The sequence below is a fragment of the Cryptococcus neoformans genome, chromosome 14 (genome assembly GCF_000149245.1).
Source record: "Cryptococcus neoformans var. grubii H99 chromosome 14, complete sequence".
In the NCBI taxonomy this organism is placed as follows: domain Eukaryota; kingdom Fungi; phylum Basidiomycota; class Tremellomycetes; order Tremellales; family Cryptococcaceae; genus Cryptococcus; species Cryptococcus neoformans.
This window is the reverse complement of record NC_026758.1, coordinates 738,224-756,879: the sequence shown is the minus strand read 5'-3', so window position 1 is coordinate 756,879 and position 18,656 is coordinate 738,224. Positions and strand designations below refer to the sequence as shown.

Sequence of the window (18,656 nt, the reverse complement as noted above, 5' to 3'; positions counted from 1 at the left end):
ACTTTTTGTTCTTCGCATCTCAACATTATCTAACCAAAAGTACTATGCCCATCTCGAGGTATACTGCCAGACTATTTTCACTCACAAAAGTACTCTGCCCTCGCACTGCTGCTCTCCCCCATCCTCGCATACATCCAGCTAGGCCATACGCCACTATCTCTGCCTCATCGCAAAATCTCCATCAGCTCTCCAGTGATCATGCCGGCCCTAATAATACAACTCGTAATCAAAATATAATACTTCGATCGTACCAGGAAGCAGCCATTTCGGCATGCCTTGATGCCCTACAATCAGGCTCACGGCGTCTAGGTGTCTCTTCTCCAACCGGCAGTGGCAAAACCACGATATTCTTGTCCCTTATCCCTCAAGTGCCGTTTTACGCTTCCTGCGGGAAGGACAGTCACCCAAGAGATGGGAAGGGACAGACTTTGATCATCGTCAATAGCGTCGAGCTGGCAGAACAGACTCAAAAGTCAGCAGAAAGATTATTAGGTGATGAGTGGACAATCGAGATAGAGCAATCGAAAAGGGTAGCCTCAGGGCTGGCGGATGTGTAAGCTCATTGCGCTTGGGATTAACAGCATTGCTCATGCAGATATGTCAGGACAATAGCGACATATCAAACACTTAACAACCGCGATAGGCTATCCAAGTTTGATCCTTCAAAATTCAAGCTTGTCATCGTGGATGAAGCCCATCATTCCGCTGCCCCTTCGTATGATTCACGTCACTCACAAGGTTCTCTAATCAATGCTGACTATTATAGTTATCTCCGGCTTCTCCACTACTTCAACGAAGATGTTCAGATTCCCAAATCATCTCAGGCATCTTCACCTCATCAACATGGTTTCAAAGTTCCCATCATCGGGTTTTCAGCTACTTTTTCGCGTGCGGACCAGCATTCGCTCCATTCTGCTTTTGAGGAAATCGTTTTCCACAGGGATATGAAAGATATGCTGAGCGAAAAACATTTAACGCCAGCTAAACTGACAATCGTCCAAGCCGACTTGGAACTGGATGAGGTGGAAACGTCAAGTGGGGATTTCAAGAACACCTCATTAGCTCGAAAGGTGAACACAACAGAGATCAATGAACTCATTGTAAGGACATATCTTCACCGTGCTTGTGAGTCCTGTCCAGGGTCCCTCCTATGGCCCATCCATTCAATCCCTTACTAATGACCTACGTTATCTTGCCATGTCTTGTAAAATCCACCAGCTGAACGTCGCTCAACCCTGGTGTTCTGCGTCGATCTCGGGCATGTCAGTGCTCTCACGCAGACGTTCCGTAACGCGGGTGTAGATGCACGTTCGGTATCTTCCAAATCAAAGCCCGAAACGAGAAAAGCGACCATCGCGGCTTTTGGTAAGGGCGAGTTCCCGGTACTGATCAATTGTGAGGTCTTGACTGAAGGTACCGATATTCCTCAGGTAAGCAATTTATAATTTTAAATCAAATGGCATGAGGATGACCGCAGGATCTTGACATGTGATTAGATTGATTGTATCCTTCTTGCACGACCCACTCAAAGTAGGAATCTCCTCGTACAAATGGTAAGTGCCCGTTCACCATAAACTGTTCGCCTACCCTCTAAAAGTGTACAATCTCAAGGACTGACCTCTGGAATAGGTCGGGCGAGGTCTTCGACTGAGTCCCGAGTCCGGCAAAACGGATTGTCATATCATAGACTTGGTAGATAGCGTGACGAATGCCAACGGGCTCATTGTCACACCGACATTACTTGGTCTTTCACTGGACGAGATGGATGTCGAGGATCACAGCCGCGAATCCGCTGAGAAAGCAAAGCCTCAAGGTACGTTTCATTCATGTACGGCTGCCTCCCGCCACTGAAAAAGAAAAAGAGATCTGTATGGGCTAACATACCTTCCTCATTTCTCACTTGATAGATGAACCAGAAACACTTCCCCCTGTAGCCCCCGATTATGATATTACTTACCTGGACCAAGATGATCCATTCCAGGTCGATGCATCTGCACAACCTGTCATTCAAAAGGTCTCCAAGAATGCTTGGGTTTCATGCGGTAACGGGAAATATGCGCTCGAATTGATCGGTACGTCACCTCCTTCCATTATCCACTCTACGTGTTTGATTCTCCAAATGCTGACTGGGTAAATTTTTGTTTGATGGTTTAGGCAGCGGAACTATCATCGCAACTCGAGACGACCCGCAACTCTATTCCATCAGTTATCGTCCCAACTTACCTCACGAACTCACATCATTAGGCAAGGGCAGATCACCATATGGCAGCGTGAGAGTAGTAGGGCATGCGCCCGATTTGGAGAGGGCATTGCAGGCCGGGGACAAGTTTGCGGAGAAAAAGTTGGGTAGGGGGAGATGCTTGGCGTGAGTCTTAGTGTTTTTTCTATCCCTACCGCGGTTTGTGTTTCCAAAAAAAGCACAAAACTGATCAAAAACCGTACCATATAGATTGTTGAGATATGCTCCTTGGCGTCAGAGATTGGCAAGTGAAAATGCCATAAAGCACCTATTGAAACGTCTAGGAGAGGACAATGATTCGCTTCTTGATGGTCAGGACAAGGAGAGAGTGATCAGTTTATGGGGCAAGAAAGTGTCTGTGGGAAGCCTAACGGCGGGAGAGGTATCTTCTTGGTTATGTGCCATGAAGAATGGTGCTAAGGTCAGTTTACACACCATTTTTTCACTAATGACGAGGACGAGGCCGGGGCTAATTATGAGTACAAACAGAGCATCAGGGTAGCGAGAGATAAGTCGGAGGAGAAGGCGAGAGCAAAAGTCGAGGCTAAGGCTGAGAAGGAAAGGCAACAGCAGTTGAGAAACCTGCCTCTTCCATCTTCAACATGACGAGTGCATCGTCCATCTCTTTTGCCAAAAAAAACAAAACAAAAAAGAAAACAAAAACAAAAGAACAAAATGTGCATACCCTGCAATCACGATACCTCACTACTTAGCATTGGTACCCAGTACATATATTCACACGCACAGACACACCACATAGATTTCTAGATGCAAACAGACAGGTACTACCTCCTCAAAGCTCTCATCACATATAGTCTCGCTTGAATCCTGAGTCCCTCCCAGATTTCTCTCCACCACTCCTTGACCCATCTGATCTGTCTTTCCTGGTTGGCCATTTGCCAGTCCGCATAAAATTGCGTGAGGCAGTCTTCCTTTCGCCTGATATCCTCTGGAGTTGGCGGATCAGATGCGGGGGGTAAGAGGGAGAGTCGATGGTCTAATTGAGCATTGAACGCTATATTGTTGGCAGCCTTTCACAGCGAGTTCCTGTCAGTTCTCATTCTTAACCCACCCAACTTTGGCAGAGGGACAGGGATCTCACCCAAAAGCGATGGTTTGTCAGATCAACTCTTTCTCTTCTCAGTCGCCATTCAAGTTCCATGTTGTCAAGCTTGGCATCTCCCGAAGAGGAAGGAAACTCTGAAGCAGAATAGGGTGAATTAGCCGAGGGACGAGTGGGAGGTTTGGAGGCGTATAGTATGGGCCGGATATTTGATAGAGGGTCCGGACTACGTTCATGGCCATTAGTCTGGTCCATTTTATCAAAATAATGTTATACCTACGGAGCCACTAGGTCAATACCTGCAGTAGGGGTATCATTCCGGTTGCTTCGTCGCCTCCGAGGAGGGTCGGGGGTGGTTGAGCTGGTCGATGTGGATGCGGCAGAGCGTTGTATGTATGGGAGGATGTGGGTTATGCGGGGTCGCGCTGTTGGGAGCATTGTCATATGTATGGAGACTGAAGAGATGGATTGAGAGACGGAAATACACGAAAAATGACGGACGAGGCGGCCAGATAGGAACAACGAGCGGACGAGAACCAACAATTCGAAGTTGCGTTGCGGCAAGTAAATAAATAAATTTACGGTTCATCGGTTCACTACCATATCTCATCCCACATCCTATAACATCTCCACATATCCCATTTTATTGCTTCAGCAAGCATGTCGGCCTTGGATAACAACATTGCGCCCTCATTGCAAACCAAAAAGCGAAAGAGGACAGGCAAAGAGCGAGAAGAAAGGAAAAAGGCCGCAATCCAGGTGAGTCCTATCCTTCTTCAAGTTCGTAGCGTCACATACTTATGTCGAGCAGGCCAAACAGGAAGCCGAAGCTGCTGGAAATGCAAACAGTGAAGTTGAGGAAGGCTCCATAGTGCAAGAAAGTGTACAAGAAACTGTTGCACCTCAGGAGGCTGCTTCTATAGAACACCAGGTTGGTCGATCATCAGTTGATGTCGAAAAAGTTGCCAAACGAATCGTAAGTCTCATTACAAGCTTGATATTTTGTACCCTTGTGGAATTGACGGACCTATGCTAGCCCCAAGCTCTCAAGTCTCTTCACCCTGTATTCAAACAAGCAAAAACTTTCGAAACTCGCCGTCTGATCAAGAAAATCAAATTTCTTCGGTGAGCCTGTTTCATTCAATCTTGTAGCAATGGACGGCCTTCTAACGATCGCGTAAAGAAACAAGGATGTCAAGGATGAAGCTGCTGATTTGGAGTCTCAGCTGGAAATTATTCACGTAGGCCATACCTATTCATTCGTCTATGTAATGGTTCTAACAATACCCACAGGACATCCAACTACAGCCCCTTGCCAAATCTCACCTTCTGATCAAGCTTCGTAAACATCCTCTCTTCAAACAAGCCCCTCTCCCTAGCGAAATCTCATCCCTCCTCTCTCCTCCCTCTGCCACCACAACGTCCTTTGCAGGTACTAGTGCCACTTCCGCCTTGATCAACAAAGCCGAAAACCGACTTTGCAGCGCCAAGATTGTGGCAGAGAGAGTGAAGAATGTTGTCAGTTGGACTGTATGTGAGGACGGCGCCAAACTTGTTACCGACAAAAAGGCGGCCACCACTAGCACTGGGAAAGGCAATAGCAAAAATGCAGCAGGATCGACCGATGAGGAAGACGACGAAGAAGAAGGCGAGGAGACCAACCTTGGCCGAGACATTTCACGTCCGATGGTTAACGAATCCGACTCTGAAGAAGATTCGGATCATGAGCGCATTCTTCAAGATCGTGCTGCAGATGCAGCAGGCTGGCAATCTGGATCCGTCTCTGGTTCTGACGGTGCAGGCGAAGAGGTCGATATCGCCAGCGAGTGCGAGTCCGAGTCTGACGACCCCGACGCTATTGCCGTCCCCATTGCCAAACGCGCAAAGACCACTATTCCTCCTCTCCCTCCCAAATCCAAGCCTCTGAAATCTGAAAAGGCAGATAAACCTCCCAAATCTGCCAAGGATTTGACGTCCTCCATTTTCTTGCCTTCACTTTCCGTCGGGTTTACTCGTGGGGATGACAGTGATTCTGATCCTGATCTGGATGATGATCCCAATGGAATTGCGGGGAAACAGCCGGTAGTAAGGAAGAACAGGCGAGGTCAGCGAGCTAGACAGGCGTAAGTTTTGCATTCACTTTTATTCCGCTTTTCGCACCTTATATGATGATGCTGGCTTCTAATATCAATGCTGACTGACTTCTTCTTCTGGTAGTATCTGGGAGAAGAAGTATGGCAAAAATGCGAAACACGTTGTCAAAGCCCATGAAGAAGAGAAACTTCAAGCCCAGAAGGCCAAGGAAAAAGCAGGAGCGAAAGGGAGAACGAGAGATTCAGGATGGGGTGCCAGAAGTGGTAAAGCTGTTGGACCTGCTGTCGCCTCGGCCTCCCCCCACACTGCCGCTATGTCGCACACGCAAAAGGTGTATTCGGAGCCAAAGCAATCTCAGACGGAGCAGAAGAAGTCGCTTCACCCGTCTTGGGAGGCGGCGAAGCTTCGTAAACAGAAAATGGGAGCTGTACAGACCGAGGTCAAGGCTCAGAAAATTGTGTTTGATTAACCTTTTACTCCATTGTTATGCTACTCGGGTCTTATAATGGTTGATACGAGACATTATGTATGATGCATGTGATTCTATGATGCAAAGGCCTAATTTCCTAATAAAAAACAACATGTCGTAAACCCTAATCGCTACCTTTTTCTATTCTCATTGACACCCGAAGATTCTCGTTAAAGGAAGTTGGAAGGGTAGAGATAGTCCTCAGGAGCAACAAAATTTTCCTTGATAGACCTCATGGAGACGAATCGGCTGAAGATAGCCATGGAACCAGACTTGTCGTTGGTACCGGAAGCTCGGGCACCGCCGAAAGGTTGTTGACCGACAACGGCACCAGTGGATTTGTCGTTGATGTAGAAATTACCGGCGGAGTTTCGGAGCTTGTGGGAAGCAGAAGCAAGGACGGATCGATCTCTAGCGAAGACAGAACCAGTGAGGGCATATTCGGTAGTGCTGTCAATGAGAGCAGGCATGTTGTCGAACTCGGCGTCCTCATAGACGTAGACCTGTGGTGACAGTCAGCTATACGTGCATACAGAGGCCGGAAATGAAAAGCGTACGGTGAGAACCGGACCGAAGATCTCGGTGGTCATAGTGAGGGACTTGGGGTCCTTGGTAACGATGACGGTGGGCTTGATGAAGTAACCTTTAGAGTTGTCGTCTACATTGGAAATAAGTATAGATTCACATAAGGAGCTAGAACGACGACTTACAAGAACCACCAGCAATCACTTCACCGCCCTCCTTCTTAGCCTGCTCGATGATACCAGAGATCTTGTCGAAAGCGGGCTTGCCAATGACAGGACCAGCAAAGTTTTCCCACGCGGTGCAAGGGCCAGTTTTGATTTTCTCGGTCTCAGCGATCAAAGTGTCCTTAAAGCCGTTCTTCCAGAGAGAAGCAGGAACGTAGCACCTAGAAAGGGCAGAGCACTTCTGACCAGAGTACTCGAAAGCAGCTCGGATAGCCTGAACGACGCCAGACTTGATGTCGGCAGAAGGGTGATAGAGATGGAAGTTTTTACCACCAGTTTCACCTACAATTCGGGGGTAGCCCCTGTAGATGTCGAGGTTTTGGGCAATGTCCTTCCAGAGCTTTCGGAAGACGTGGGTAGAACCAGTGAAGTGGAGACCAGCAAACTCCTTGTGATCAATACATTGCTTGACAACCTCAGGGGGGTTTCCAGGGACGAACTGAATGACGGAGGGAGGAAGGCCGGCCTCGAGGAAGATCTTGTGGACAATGTAGTTGGAGTAGGTGGCCATAGGAGAGGGCTTCCAGATACAGACGTTGCCGACAATGACGGGGGCGCCAACGAGGTTACCACCGATAGCAGTGAAGTTGAAGGGAGTTACGGCAAGGACGAAACCCTCGAGAGGTCGGTACTCAACCCGGCTAGGTTTACAATCAGTTTCAACGCCTTCTAAACTGAACTGGTAATCACTCACTTCCAAACACCGGTAGAGTTCCTGGGGGGCTGTTGCTGGTAGAGCTCCTCAACGTACTTGACAGAGAACCTCAAGAAGTCACAGAGCTCAGCGGCAGCGTCGATTTCGGCCTGCCAAGCGTTCTTACCCTGACCAAGCATGGTAGCGGCCATAAGCTCGTACCTGTACTTGCCAGAGATTAAGTCAGCGGTCTTGAGGAAGACGGCAGCCTTGTCCGCCCAGGGCATCTCCTCCCAAGCCTGCCTGGCGGCAAGAGCACCGTCAATGGCCTTCTGGACAACCTCGGGGGTAGCGGCGTGGTAAGTACAGAGGTTCTTGGCGTGATCATGGGGCATAGGCTGGGCCTGGATATCGCCAGTCTTGACCTGTGGAATAACCTAGTCAGCTTCGTTTCTCTTGATCGTTGAAGCACCTATATCGACTAACCTCCTCACCGTTAATGATACAAGGGATTTCAACGGGGCCAGCGGCGAGCATCTTGTCCACAGCGGCTTGGAGACCAGCCCTCTCAGCGGAGTTGGGAGGGTAGTTCCTCTTTAACGATATTGTTAGTGAGCTGCTGGAAGTGTACGAGAGAGAAAGATGGCATACCATGGGCTCATTGTCGATGACGGGGACCTTGAAGGTGGCAAGTTGGGAAGACATTTTTGGTAAGGATGAAGAAAGAAAAGCTGGAAGAAGAGTTGTCAACTGGGGAGTGGTTCGTTGATTATTATAGTGGCAAGCTTTTGGATGGACCGCGGCAAACCCGATAATTATATACGGCTATCCCGTCCCTGGTGGGTATGCCCGGTGCCCTCTAAGCGATTTCGGATATCGCCGCCCACACAACGCCCAGGACGGAAGTCGTGTGTACACGCATATACTTCCGCCAATACATGAAATATCCTGTGTCTTTATGAAGCGCCGATTAGCATTATGGCCTGTCAACCCCCTTTTCATTGTCCACCAGCAAGCACGAATTGTCCAAGGTCTTATACATATATGGACAGATCAACAACATCGGCCATCGCCGAGACAGCCGTGATAATAAAAATACACCGACGGTTACCTTTGTTATCACCCGATAATCTCCGCACTAAGCGCCACGTTCGACCAAATCTTCAACACCCAAGCGCCTTTGCTTCTTTCATAACTCGAGGGAACTAACAGATACACCCCCGAATCTAGCTTCATTTTGCCAGTAGATACACCACAAATGGAATCAGAGTACGGCCCGGTGGTCACCAGTTGTTTACCCAGGGCGCCTCCTTGAGCGCGCTCAAAAATCGTAAGATTGATGGGAACTGGAGAACGTGTGGGTAGATAAAGGCGTGACCTATGGTTGACCTCAGCATCGTCGGTACACTGTAAAGCTGGTTGCAGAGCTGTGAGCATGACTCACTGTACCACTGCAGGCCTGGAAAGAACCACTTCAACTCTCGGATTGGACTCATATGTGCCTCCACTTGGTCTACCGCCGGCGGTGCGCTCCGTCCTGCGGCTAGCGTCAAATATTTGCTGGCAAATGGTGGATGATTCAAATGCTATGGGACTACTCACCAGGATCCATTCATTACCCTGTTGTACATCCCCGCTCCCTCTGCAGCTATAGGAATAATGGACACCGGAGCAGTGGCTTCTAGGCTTAACGAAAAAAGACCTGTCTGACCTGGCTCAAATGCCGATACAATTAATGTGTAGGTATCGGCTGTCATCGAAATTAGCAGTCGCTCCAGTGGGAGGATGGCATGCACGCACGTCGTAGGTCGGGTATATCACAGTAAGCTATTCCATAAGAATATGACCCCGTATCAGCCACTATAAGATCCTCAGATAATCTGCACATCGTTAATTTGATGGATCTTTTCTGTTCTCGAGCTATGCTACCTACTCATACACCAGCTGTCCTTTTCCCCAAATCAGTTTAGCATTCCACGGGACATCCTTCTCTCCGTGCAAAACAATTCTGCCTGAGATCTCATTCTTGCCTTCACCAGGCCGCACGATCACCTTGTATTGAGGATTTGTCATGTGAGTCGGCCAGCCTGGATGACCGCCAGCGCTGCGGTCTGTTAGATTCCCTAATATGCGTTGTGTAAATGGTAGTGTACGGCTGATCCGGTCGAGAGAAAGGGAGATGGATGCAGGCGCGAACACGTTGAGAGTAAACCCTGTTTGATCCATTCCGCGGTCTCGAGATGGGATGAGAGTGAGGTCAGTGGTAGGTCGACGAAGCTGATAACGGACGAGAAGGTGGTTACTGTTGGTATATGGGTTCTTGTCATGAGGTTAGCACGCATACATAAAAGTATCGTGGAGGCTTACAATCCTTTCTAGTCCTTCCGAATATATCGCTCCCAAATTTCTAGAGTGATTTGGCCCAAGGTCTTCGAAAACATGCAACGCAATGTCGTCTAATGGCCGATCCCTACTAGTGATGTGTTGCGACAGGAGAATCCAAACCTCCGACAGGCTGCTTGAGGGGGGGGCGTCGACATGTAGTCGATAACGAATATCCATCATGCCTGGATCGGCATCAGACCGTAAATCAGGAGGTTTGGGCCATGACCTGTAGAGAATAAAACATAGTCAGCACCTGCCCCGCATACGTTGAACCAGTGCTCACCAATGCCTTGTCGCTGTGTTTGGCATTACATTCGGTTTCCAATTGAGATGCAAAGCCTCAAACTCTGCACATACCTGGTCCCACGACATGGTAAAAGACGTAGCTCCTGGATCAAATATATCTAATATTCGCTCATGTCCTTCTTCTCGTAAACCTATTTCACAATGAGTAGTGAAAAAAAGCAGATAATGTGCACTCACGTATCACTCCATAGGCATGAAGCTTAACCAGGCCTTCGCTTACTTTGCTTCCAGTACCAAGGCTGACCATCACATTACCCTTATGCCATGCCTCTTTCGTCCTTTTCCACTCCTTTTCTCGTTGAAAGCCTTCCTTCAACCCTATTCTCTCCGGTATCCATCCCATAAACTCATATATATCCGAACTAGGATTACTGCCTCGCAGAGAATATCCACCGTGCACTTTGAAATATCCTTTGAGCGCTAGTGGTGCCCAAGGGCTGCCGACTGATGTGGGTAGTATATGCGGTGTGGGATGACAGGTAGTGAATAGAGGTATTTTATCCCTTTTGGAGAATGGAAGCAGGCTGTCTAGTACAACCTGGAAGATTGATACCTTAGCTATGTTAATGTCACTTGATTTCACGTACCGATCTCCATGCGCCGTTAAGCAAAAGCTTTAGGATGTGCTTTCCATTTTCGGATCGTCTTGGGCGACCGTGAGCATCTTGAGGATATAAGTTCTCCCAACCAAACTGTTCCGACAATTAGGAAAGTCAGCCGATCTCAAACCACGTAGCAAACTTACTGCTGTCCCGAACTGTTCGCCGTGCTTGACACCGACGCCCATTGCAGCCACTACAGAACAATCCGATACAGGGCCTTGACGCATCACCCAATCACCCTCATTTGGCGCCTGATGCAGCCAGCAGTCCGCTTGTATGTCCTTCCATTCAGGGTCCATGTCCAGCTGGGCAGCGGCTAGTTCAGGCTGTACTGCCTCCCTGTAAGATTCGCCAGCATCGAACCTATCTCCCGGGGGCTGCCAAAGCTCAACAGCCACCCCGTTGACGAGGCTCGCACGCCTCAAAACCGCTTTTTCTTCTCCTCTATCCCCGATCTCGACCTTTGCCACATGTCCTCCCAATTGTTCAATGCGACTCTTGACCTTCTCTGCCCGTTCTAGCACTAATCTCCATTTTCTTTTTACGGTCTCAATATCACTTGGAGGGACAAGTTTCGAAGATAAAAGATGGCCATATGCTTCAGCGGCAGATATGTACATGGGGAAGGCCTTTTTAAGTATGGGAATAGGAGATGCTATGGGTGACAGGCTGGAGAGTGAAGCTTCGGTTTGAATAGCTTTCTTCCCTAAGTCCTGCGGCGCGATTTAGCGATCTCATTTTCTCAATAGATCTGATTGCTCACCGAGGCAACTTTGAGACCTTCCTGGTAGCTATTGAACGGCATGGGCGGATGATGCAGAGTTACGTCCTGTCGGAAGATTAAAAAGTGGCATGAGTCTTCAAAAGGGGTTTGTCGGTGAATAATCAGATACGTATAGCCAAATGCTGAAAGTGGTTAGTTGTTGACATGAGGTGGAACGTGGTGACGTGTAAGATACATCAGCCTAATCAGCCTTCAGGTCAGTTCCTTCTTGTCTTCCGACAAATCCATGTGATCCATGATCGGTGTTCCCCCTTCACTTCTTTCAAGTTTTCGCATCGCTCTACATCCGCGGCTTCATTGAAAACTCACCATCTCTTATCAATCCTGCATTTTGTAAGTCCATTTTAACTCTACAGTCTATAATCCATACCTTAGGAGCTGAATGCATCCAGTACATCGGGTATGCTTCTGAAGTCAGCCTTTCGCTGCAGGACTCCGTCTAGGTTGGCGTATGGGCCCAGTGTCTCTCGACACCTTTCCAATGTTACAACGGCTAAGAAGTTTTGGGTGAGCATAACAGGCCCCAGCATATGAACATCGGCTCAAAATTGCGCACTCCAGGGAGACAAACTCGTCTTCTCTGAAGAGGTAGAGGCAGCACTGCATGCTCGCGCCCCTGTGGTGGCGTTGGAGTCAACCATCATTACTCATGGCATGCCGCATCCTATCAATTTGGAAACCGCGCAATCCGTCGAGTCCATCATTCGCGCTTCTTCAGCTGTCCCGGCTACCATCGCTATCATCAATGGCAAGATCCATGTTGGTCTGAGTTCCCGACAACTCGATGGAATCGCAGATGTTAGATCTGGGCTGGGCAAGGGGTCGGTCAAAGTTTCAAGGCGCGACCTTGCTCCGACTTTAGCCCTTAAAAGAACTGGCGGTACTACTGTAGCTGGGACCATGTACATCGCCAATAGTGTTGGTATTCACGTCTTCGTTACAGGCGGTATTGGAGGCGTTCATCGCGGTGCCGAGAACAGTATGTCATCTGAGAGCAACAGAGAAGTGTCAAGCTAACAATTCTTTTTAAGGTATGGATATCTCTGCGGACCTCATCGAACTTGGGCGCACCCCCATGGCCGTTGTCTGTGCAGGCGCAAAATCTATCCTCGACATTCCTCGAACCCTTGAAGTTCTTGAGACTCAAGGCGTCTGCGTGGCTACCTATGGAGAAAACTCTGAGTTCCCGGCTTTCTACCACCCGAGCTCGGGATGCGAGGTTAGTTCTTTGTCATGATGCTAGAATTGCACGCTCATTTTTGTTCTTCAGAGTCCGTGGTCTGTACCGGATATCAAATCGGCCGCCGGTCTCGTCTGTACGTCTGACATTTTGATCTTCTGGTAATACATCATCTCACAAACCCTTAGATGCCTCTCTTAATCTTCCCACGCCTCTCAGTGCCCTTCTCGCTGTCCCAATTCCTTCCGAGCACGCCGATGCTGGTCTTGAGGTGCAGAAGGCTGTCGAGCAAGCAGCACGCGAGTCTGTTGAACAAGGCATCGACAAGAGGGGCAAAGAAGTTACTCCTTGGTTGCTGAAGCGTGTTGGCGAGCTTACTAGAGGTACCGCCTTGGGACTTAGTGGGTATTTCGGCAATCCACTTAGGGTGTATTACTGACTGTTTATTTTCCTACAGACATTAAGCTTTATGAGAACAATGCCAGGATTGGTAGTCAAGTTGCAGTACAGGTTTCCAAGCTCTTCAGGGAACAGAACGATGCATCCTCTGCCCTCTACGTCCCGGTCTCCTCATCAGAATCGTCCCCTAAGCCGGTATTGAAGAATGAATCTCCCAAACTCGCGATACCCAACACATCTGCTCAGTCTTCTCTACCTTCCCCCTCTACCCTTGTTTTTGGCTCTGCCGCGGTCGACCTCACTTCCACTTCAACATATAGTCTCGCACCCCGCACCACCACTCCTGGAGAAGTGTTCGTTTCACCCGGTGGGGTGGGGCGTAACATTGCCGAGGCTGCTCAAAATCTCCTTCCCCCCAATTCCGTTCAGCTTGTCTCTGCGTATGGATCCGTTTCTGGCTCATGTGAAAGCAATACGACAGAGCCCGATGCTTTCGGGAAACTCTTGCTATTTGAACTCGCAGGTGCCAACATGAGAGCAGATGGTCTTGTGGGCAAGGAAGGTCGAAATACGTCAGTTTGCAGTTTGACCTTGGAAAAAGATGGGGACTTGGTTGCAGGAGTTGCTGATATGGGTATCGTGGAAACTTTGACTGAGGAATTTGTAAGACTGCGTTTACGGCGAATGTTGCATACGAAATTGATATCCAATGTAGGTTACGCGAAAAATTGACGAGGAAAAGCCTGAGATGGTCGTCTTTGATTTGAATCTTCTTGAAGGCGCAGTCAAGGCCATTCTGACGGCGTGCCAAACTCTCAACATCCCTAGTATGTCACCACGGCCGTATAACGGTGCGGTTATACTTACTGATATCGATTTTAGCATTTTGTGATCCTACCTCCACTCCCAAACTCCCTCGTCTCATTCCAGCTCTTAACATCCTCCTCCCATCCTCACCTTCTTTCCCTCGGCCACTTACCCATCTCACTCCCAACCTTCTCGAACTTGAACTTCTTCACTCTCTCTTGAGCTCCTCTGCGTCTGACGATACTTCCTCCATCGCTTGGGAATTCATCAACTCCCTAGGGCTTGACGGAGACTGGCGTGCAAAAGTCGAACGATTCACCGATGTCAATGGAAGAGAGTGGATCAAGGTTAACGGGGCCGTTCAAAAAATGGTTTCTTGTCTTCCCTATGTCGCTTCATTCTGGGTAAAAGCTGGACAAAGAGGGCTTTTGCACCTCCGAATGACATCGGTTCCTCCTCAACCATCACCTGATACATTGATACATCCCCTTGCTGGACAGCACAGTGGGAAATACTTGGCTTTTACGCATTACACACCCCCCGTCATCAAACCTGAAGAGATAATCAGTACGACAGGAGCGGGAGATACGTTGGCGGGTGGGTTGGTAGCCGGTTTGGTGGGGGGCAAAAGTGAGCCGGAAGAAGTTTGGGTTCGAAGGGCTTTGGACCGCGTGGGGAGAAGTCTCAGGAGTCGACGGGCTGTTGGATAGGTTTATCTCGATAGTGGCTTTGTTTTTGGGAATGATACGGTTGCATTTCATGGGCATGCACTGCAAATATTCTCTTGACAACAAAGCTTGATCTCCCATGGTCATAATCTTCAAACGTCACCCTCGGCATCGCTCTCCTCGATCTATCAGGCCGTGTCAATGTCAGCCTGCGAACACAAAAATCATCTTACCAAAAGACTCACATCGCTTTCATTGGCCTTTTTGGGCTTTCGAAGGTCACCGAGAGGCGTGCTCTTTCCAGAATGAGATATACGCCTGGATGGATTGATAGGAAAGATTTCAGGAAGACCCGAGACATCCTTCTCCTGTGGTTTGTATCCATTTTCTTTCCCAATGGCAGACCTACATAAAATTAGTATGGGGTTTACACCTACAGATTTTCACTCACGTCGCCCAGAAGAACAAAGAATGCCCAATACTCGGGTCTTGCTCGTTAAAATGCAAAATGGGACTTGTCCAACCATGTGTCCTATCCTTATTGAAGTACCCAAACGTCCACCTTTGCCAGTCGGTGAGGACATAGTACTGACATCCCAGGCGTTTGGAAGCTCCCCAAGCTCGGCTCCAGTACCAAGATGCCTTTGAACGGGTTTCATAATGATATGGCCCTGACACGACATATTCTTCCCAATCGGCCGTGGTGAAAGCGGAAGAGTTGATGGTGCGAACGACGAGCTTGACGTCATCAGAGCCTTCTCGCATAAGGAGGAACTCTCCAGAGCCTACAATTTCATGAGTTAATGAGGTGAAAAGGGTGTCTTTGGGCAAGTTACGTACCCATTGGCGATTTATTGAATTGGAACTTCCAACCTTTGGTCTTCATTTCTCGCTGGTTGACTACTTCTGGTTCTTCCCCACCATCACTCTCATAACCAGCTTTATCAAAGGCTTGTGGCCCGGTGGTTTTCAAGTCTGCGGGATCAGCATCGAGTGCTGTGAGTGCAGCGGAACAGGCTGCAAGAGGAAGCACAGAGAGACCTTTAAGACGGCATCAGTGACAAGATATGGAGTAAAGGTGCATTTGAGGAACTTACAGGTTTGGAGGTCGCGAGGAGTCTTAAGGGGGTTCGGAAGCTTGCTGTGAACCTGGGCGATTTTGGGATACTTGAAATTGGGGTGCGGTTGAACGGGCTTATCAGGGATAGTCTTCCAGACTGGTAGAGGGAGCGGCGTCATAAAAGTCGTTAAATCGTCGTAAATGCAGGATGTCGAGCGAACGTACAGTTGACTACTTGATCTCCAAAATCTTCAATCACTTGAACACCCTTTAATGAGCCATCCCACTGTGCTCGAGGGCCAGTACCGCCCGTTCCAGGAGGGTACTGTTCTCGTAGATGGGGTAACGCTTTACCGAGGTACTTGTAGAGTTCAAACGGAGGTTGCGGCATTGCTATATCTTTTCTTCTAGTGGAAGGTGTAACAGAAAGCTTTTTACAGTATGAGATGGTCCTGCTTAAGTACCAAATACGGACAGAGTGTAAGGCCGCCGGTTATTCTCATTCAAGAGGCCGGCGGTTCCGTGGAACGCCGCCCTTGCAGATTCAGTAGGATCACTAGAAAATCGCTGTACTTCTCCGAACAAACCCGATCCCATTTTCCCTATACACTGCAGAACATCACAAGTCGTGGATTGTGCATCATGATGGTTCGATTACCCATGGACGATGGGATGGGTCTCAGCAGAGAGAAAATAAATAAAAGACCGTCAATCATTTAAGAACTACACATCGAGCAAGCGATAGGAGGTGATTAATTATAAGAAGCAGCCCCACCCTTCAACTAGCAGCATCTACCTCATATCTTATCACCGACCATTGACCAATATCGAATGGTAAAATCCATCCCCGAATGGCTCGATATGACTTTTAGATTCCAACTAGGTGATGCAACAGCGGTGGCTCGCTGATGACTTGTCGGCAAGCTCGGACGGGCGGTTTGTGGTATTCAAAAAGAGGTGTGTCCCTGCGGGGTCCCGCAGTTCATCTTTTATCCTTATCTCCATGCATTTTTGAGGGATCCCCGCGGTTTATTGGAAAAATCGAATGCATGCGCAACTACTAGGATGTCCATACCACAAAATAAGGATAAAAATAAGGGGCTGTACGAAGAGCGACGAAGGCTTGTGCAGCATAACAAAAAGAGTCAGTACAACGTAAAACATAACCTGCACATACAGCACGATGACGCAAGACCTTCAAAGAAGTTGGGCTAATAACTGGGGAAAGGACGTGCCTTCTTGTGTTTGGCCCGCAGGCCTGCACGAGTCATCACCGTACCAAAAATCTTTCTGCACTATTAATATCCTTTCATTTGTGACAGTATAATACAACACGCATTAGCAGCGAGCAGCCCTTACTTGCCAATTATACCTGCAGAAGCAACATTCTCGCCATTGATACCCTTTCGACCACAGATACGTCACCGGCGGCGAGCAAAAGCAGTTTCAACGCGTCAGGAGTAACCCTTCCGGAGGACGGACTGCCCAAAGGACCCTTTGTATACCTTCAAGTCAGTAGAAACACCCTCCTGCAGCGCCCCCTATCGGCCTTCCTCTTCTTCTGCACCTTCACGCTTCACCCATATACCCAGTCCGCCTTTCCTCACAAATCCTCTCTCTTGTTCCACAATATTTTGTCTTCTCCTGCAAGTATCCTATCGGCATCCCACAGGGACATAGTACACCATTCTTCCAGCAACAAGCAACCACCACACCGCCATGTCGGTGGTGCCCAAGTGCGACGAGACTGGCTGCACCGACAACGCCATCAGGGTGAACAGCCGTTGCCGTTTCTGCAAACTGAGTTTTTGCTGGTCCCATTTTGAGAACGAGGCTTCTCATCCCTGTTTGACTGCGTCTCACCCCGAAACAAATAGGGATGGGTTCGAATTCGAGAAGGACCCCGAGGTATGTGGCTCAAAATGGTAAACGAAACAAAACGAGCGATACTGACGCATGCTCGGTAACTTAAAAGGTGTCTGAAATCTTGCGACACCTCGATGTCCACGCTATCAAACACGAAGTTGAGTCTATATTTCCTGGGCATATTTGCAACTATGTCGGCAAACCCCAAATATGGCAGGAACTTGCACGGTTGTGCGGAAATTACAATTATCATATCGTTTTGGGCTTTGCGGATGGGCAGCGGTGGGCCATGCGGATACGGTTAAAGCAAAAAAAATACCTGCCTCCTCAGGCGTTGACAGCCAGCTTGAAGAGCGAAATTGCTACAGCTCGGGCGTTAGAGGACGCAGGTTGTGCGGTACCGAGGACATGGGAAAGACCTAAAGATAGCCGATGTAGGTGTCGTCGTACCTCTGTGTAAGTCGTAGCTGACTCAGGGCAGTATCTGAGTCCTTGACATATTTCTATCAAGAATTCGTCCCTCAAGGTGATTGTACCATATATACTCTGTGGACAGAACCGTTCAACCAACAAACCAAGATCTTTATTCGGAATTATGCCAAATTCATGATTGGCCTCGAAAAAGTCCGGTTCAACCAGATGGGCTCTCTCACTCTCACTGAAGACGGTGACGTTACTGTGGGACCCTTCATCGAAAAGAGGACAACCATTGACACACCTCCTTATTTCCTCGGCCCGTTCCTTACTGCCAAAGAAGCTTATCTTGCGATCATTGACGTAAGACTACAGCAAACCTTAAATAAGTCTCGCTATAAACCTTCAAGAGAACTGTTACATTACTTGGTCCTATTGGAGGTACGGTCATTGGTTAGTAATTGTGCCGAGCTGGACAAGGGTCCGTGGTATATACGTCATAATGAAGATGACACAAACTGCATCCGGGTGACAAGTGGCGGGGCAATCACTGGGATTATTGATTGGAAATGGTAAGTTACGAATCCATTATGCCAGACCCTTTCATCCATCCTGACATTGTTCGTCAGGGCTACCCTCACATCCAAAGGTGGTGCATACGCTGCCCCATTCTGCTTTCCTGACGACAAATACTCTGAAGGCCTAAACGCCCTCGGTGTCCGCGAACTTGCCCTGATTGAAGCTTATAGAGATCTAGGCCGACCCGAATTGGCCGACCTCGTTCGAACCGGTCGAAAATACCACCGCCTATTCGACGTCCTCTTCCGCGAATGCGTAACGCTCACAACGCTCAACGCCCTCCGTCGAGCGTTCCTTGGGCTGCCCGATGGGAAACAAGGGTTACCACAGACTTTGAAAGAGTGGATACAGGTTGCAA

General features: G+C 48.7%; 8 protein-coding genes; 4 read left to right on the top strand and 4 right to left on the bottom strand.

The window, feature by feature from the left end:
* The first annotated feature begins 28 nt into the window (after positions 1-28).
* Positions 29-3,081, top strand: CNAG_05605 (DEAD box family helicase). XM_012198485.1 has 10 exons: positions 29-553; positions 605-715; positions 767-1,125; positions 1,219-1,430; positions 1,497-1,553; positions 1,630-1,813; positions 1,908-2,072; positions 2,155-2,365; positions 2,450-2,660; positions 2,729-3,081. The coding sequence occupies exons 1-10, from the start codon at positions 45-47 to the stop codon at positions 2,843-2,845; spliced, it is 2,136 nt and encodes a 711-aa protein (XP_012053875.1). The 5' UTR covers positions 29-44; the 3' UTR covers positions 2,846-3,081.
* CNAG_05604 (hypothetical protein) lies at positions 2,856-3,829 on the bottom strand. XM_012198281.1 has 3 exons: positions 3,583-3,829; positions 3,342-3,528; positions 2,856-3,270 (listed from the first exon to the last, which is right to left on the bottom strand). Exons 1-3 carry the CDS (start codon positions 3,744-3,746, stop codon positions 3,025-3,027), a joined length of 597 nt encoding a protein of 198 aa, XP_012053671.1. The 5' UTR covers positions 3,747-3,829; the 3' UTR covers positions 2,856-3,024.
* Positions 3,830-3,899: 70 nt separating this feature from the next.
* CNAG_05603 (hypothetical protein) lies at positions 3,900-5,951 on the top strand. XM_012198484.1 has 6 exons: positions 3,900-4,061; positions 4,114-4,278; positions 4,339-4,427; positions 4,486-4,543; positions 4,596-5,425; positions 5,520-5,951. Exons 1-6 carry the CDS (start codon positions 3,963-3,965, stop codon positions 5,863-5,865), a joined length of 1,587 nt encoding a protein of 528 aa, XP_012053874.1. The 5' UTR covers positions 3,900-3,962; the 3' UTR covers positions 5,866-5,951.
* Positions 5,908-8,074, bottom strand: CNAG_05602 (1-pyrroline-5-carboxylate dehydrogenase). XM_012198483.1 has 6 exons: positions 7,900-8,074; positions 7,735-7,842; positions 7,309-7,673; positions 6,576-7,255; positions 6,423-6,523; positions 5,908-6,368 (listed from the first exon to the last, which is right to left on the bottom strand). The coding sequence occupies exons 1-6, from the start codon at positions 7,951-7,953 to the stop codon at positions 6,036-6,038; spliced, it is 1,641 nt and encodes a 546-aa protein (XP_012053873.1). The 5' UTR covers positions 7,954-8,074; the 3' UTR covers positions 5,908-6,035.
* A 190-nt stretch (positions 8,075-8,264) lies between these two features.
* On the bottom strand, positions 8,265-11,507 carry CNAG_05601 (calpain-like protease palB/RIM13). XM_012198280.1 has 11 exons: positions 11,305-11,507; positions 10,685-11,254; positions 10,527-10,631; positions 10,117-10,477; positions 9,917-10,070; positions 9,616-9,859; positions 9,182-9,567; positions 9,049-9,128; positions 8,851-8,998; positions 8,693-8,785; positions 8,265-8,626 (listed from the first exon to the last, which is right to left on the bottom strand). The coding sequence occupies exons 1-11, from the start codon at positions 11,344-11,346 to the stop codon at positions 8,368-8,370; spliced, it is 2,442 nt and encodes an 813-aa protein (XP_012053670.1). The 5' UTR covers positions 11,347-11,507; the 3' UTR covers positions 8,265-8,367.
* Positions 11,508-11,542: 35 nt separating this feature from the next.
* CNAG_05600 (indigoidine synthase A family protein) lies at positions 11,543-15,092 on the top strand. XM_012198279.1 has 9 exons: positions 11,543-11,658; positions 11,718-11,832; positions 11,887-12,304; positions 12,357-12,544; positions 12,596-12,641; positions 12,694-12,906; positions 12,963-13,567; positions 13,620-13,731; positions 13,787-15,092. Exons 2-9 carry the CDS (start codon positions 11,728-11,730, stop codon positions 14,419-14,421), a joined length of 2,322 nt encoding a protein of 773 aa, XP_012053669.1. The 5' UTR covers positions 11,543-11,658; positions 11,718-11,727; the 3' UTR covers positions 14,422-15,092.
* On the bottom strand, positions 12,749-15,986 carry CNAG_05599 (hypothetical protein). XM_012198482.1 has 8 exons: positions 15,665-15,986; positions 15,477-15,596; positions 15,220-15,420; positions 14,831-15,164; positions 14,625-14,784; positions 13,772-14,564; positions 12,946-13,718; positions 12,749-12,882 (listed from the first exon to the last, which is right to left on the bottom strand). Exons 1-6 carry the CDS (start codon positions 15,828-15,830, stop codon positions 14,532-14,534), a joined length of 1,014 nt encoding a protein of 337 aa, XP_012053872.1. The 5' UTR covers positions 15,831-15,986; the 3' UTR covers positions 12,749-12,882; positions 12,946-13,718; positions 13,772-14,531.
* Positions 15,987-16,473: 487 nt separating this feature from the next.
* Positions 16,474-18,656, top strand: part of CNAG_05598 (hypothetical protein) — a 2,579-nt gene continuing 396 nt past the window's right edge. The window contains exons 1-4 of the mRNA XM_012198278.1: positions 16,474-17,347; positions 17,415-17,739; positions 17,787-18,291; positions 18,349-18,656. The exon at positions 18,349-18,656 is cut by the window's right edge and continues 396 nt beyond it. Coding sequence (XP_012053668.1) covers positions 17,159-17,347; positions 17,415-17,739; positions 17,787-18,291; positions 18,349-18,656 — 1,327 coding nt within the window. The 5' untranslated portion in view covers positions 16,474-17,158. The remainder of the gene's footprint in view (positions 17,348-17,414; positions 17,740-17,786; positions 18,292-18,348) is intronic.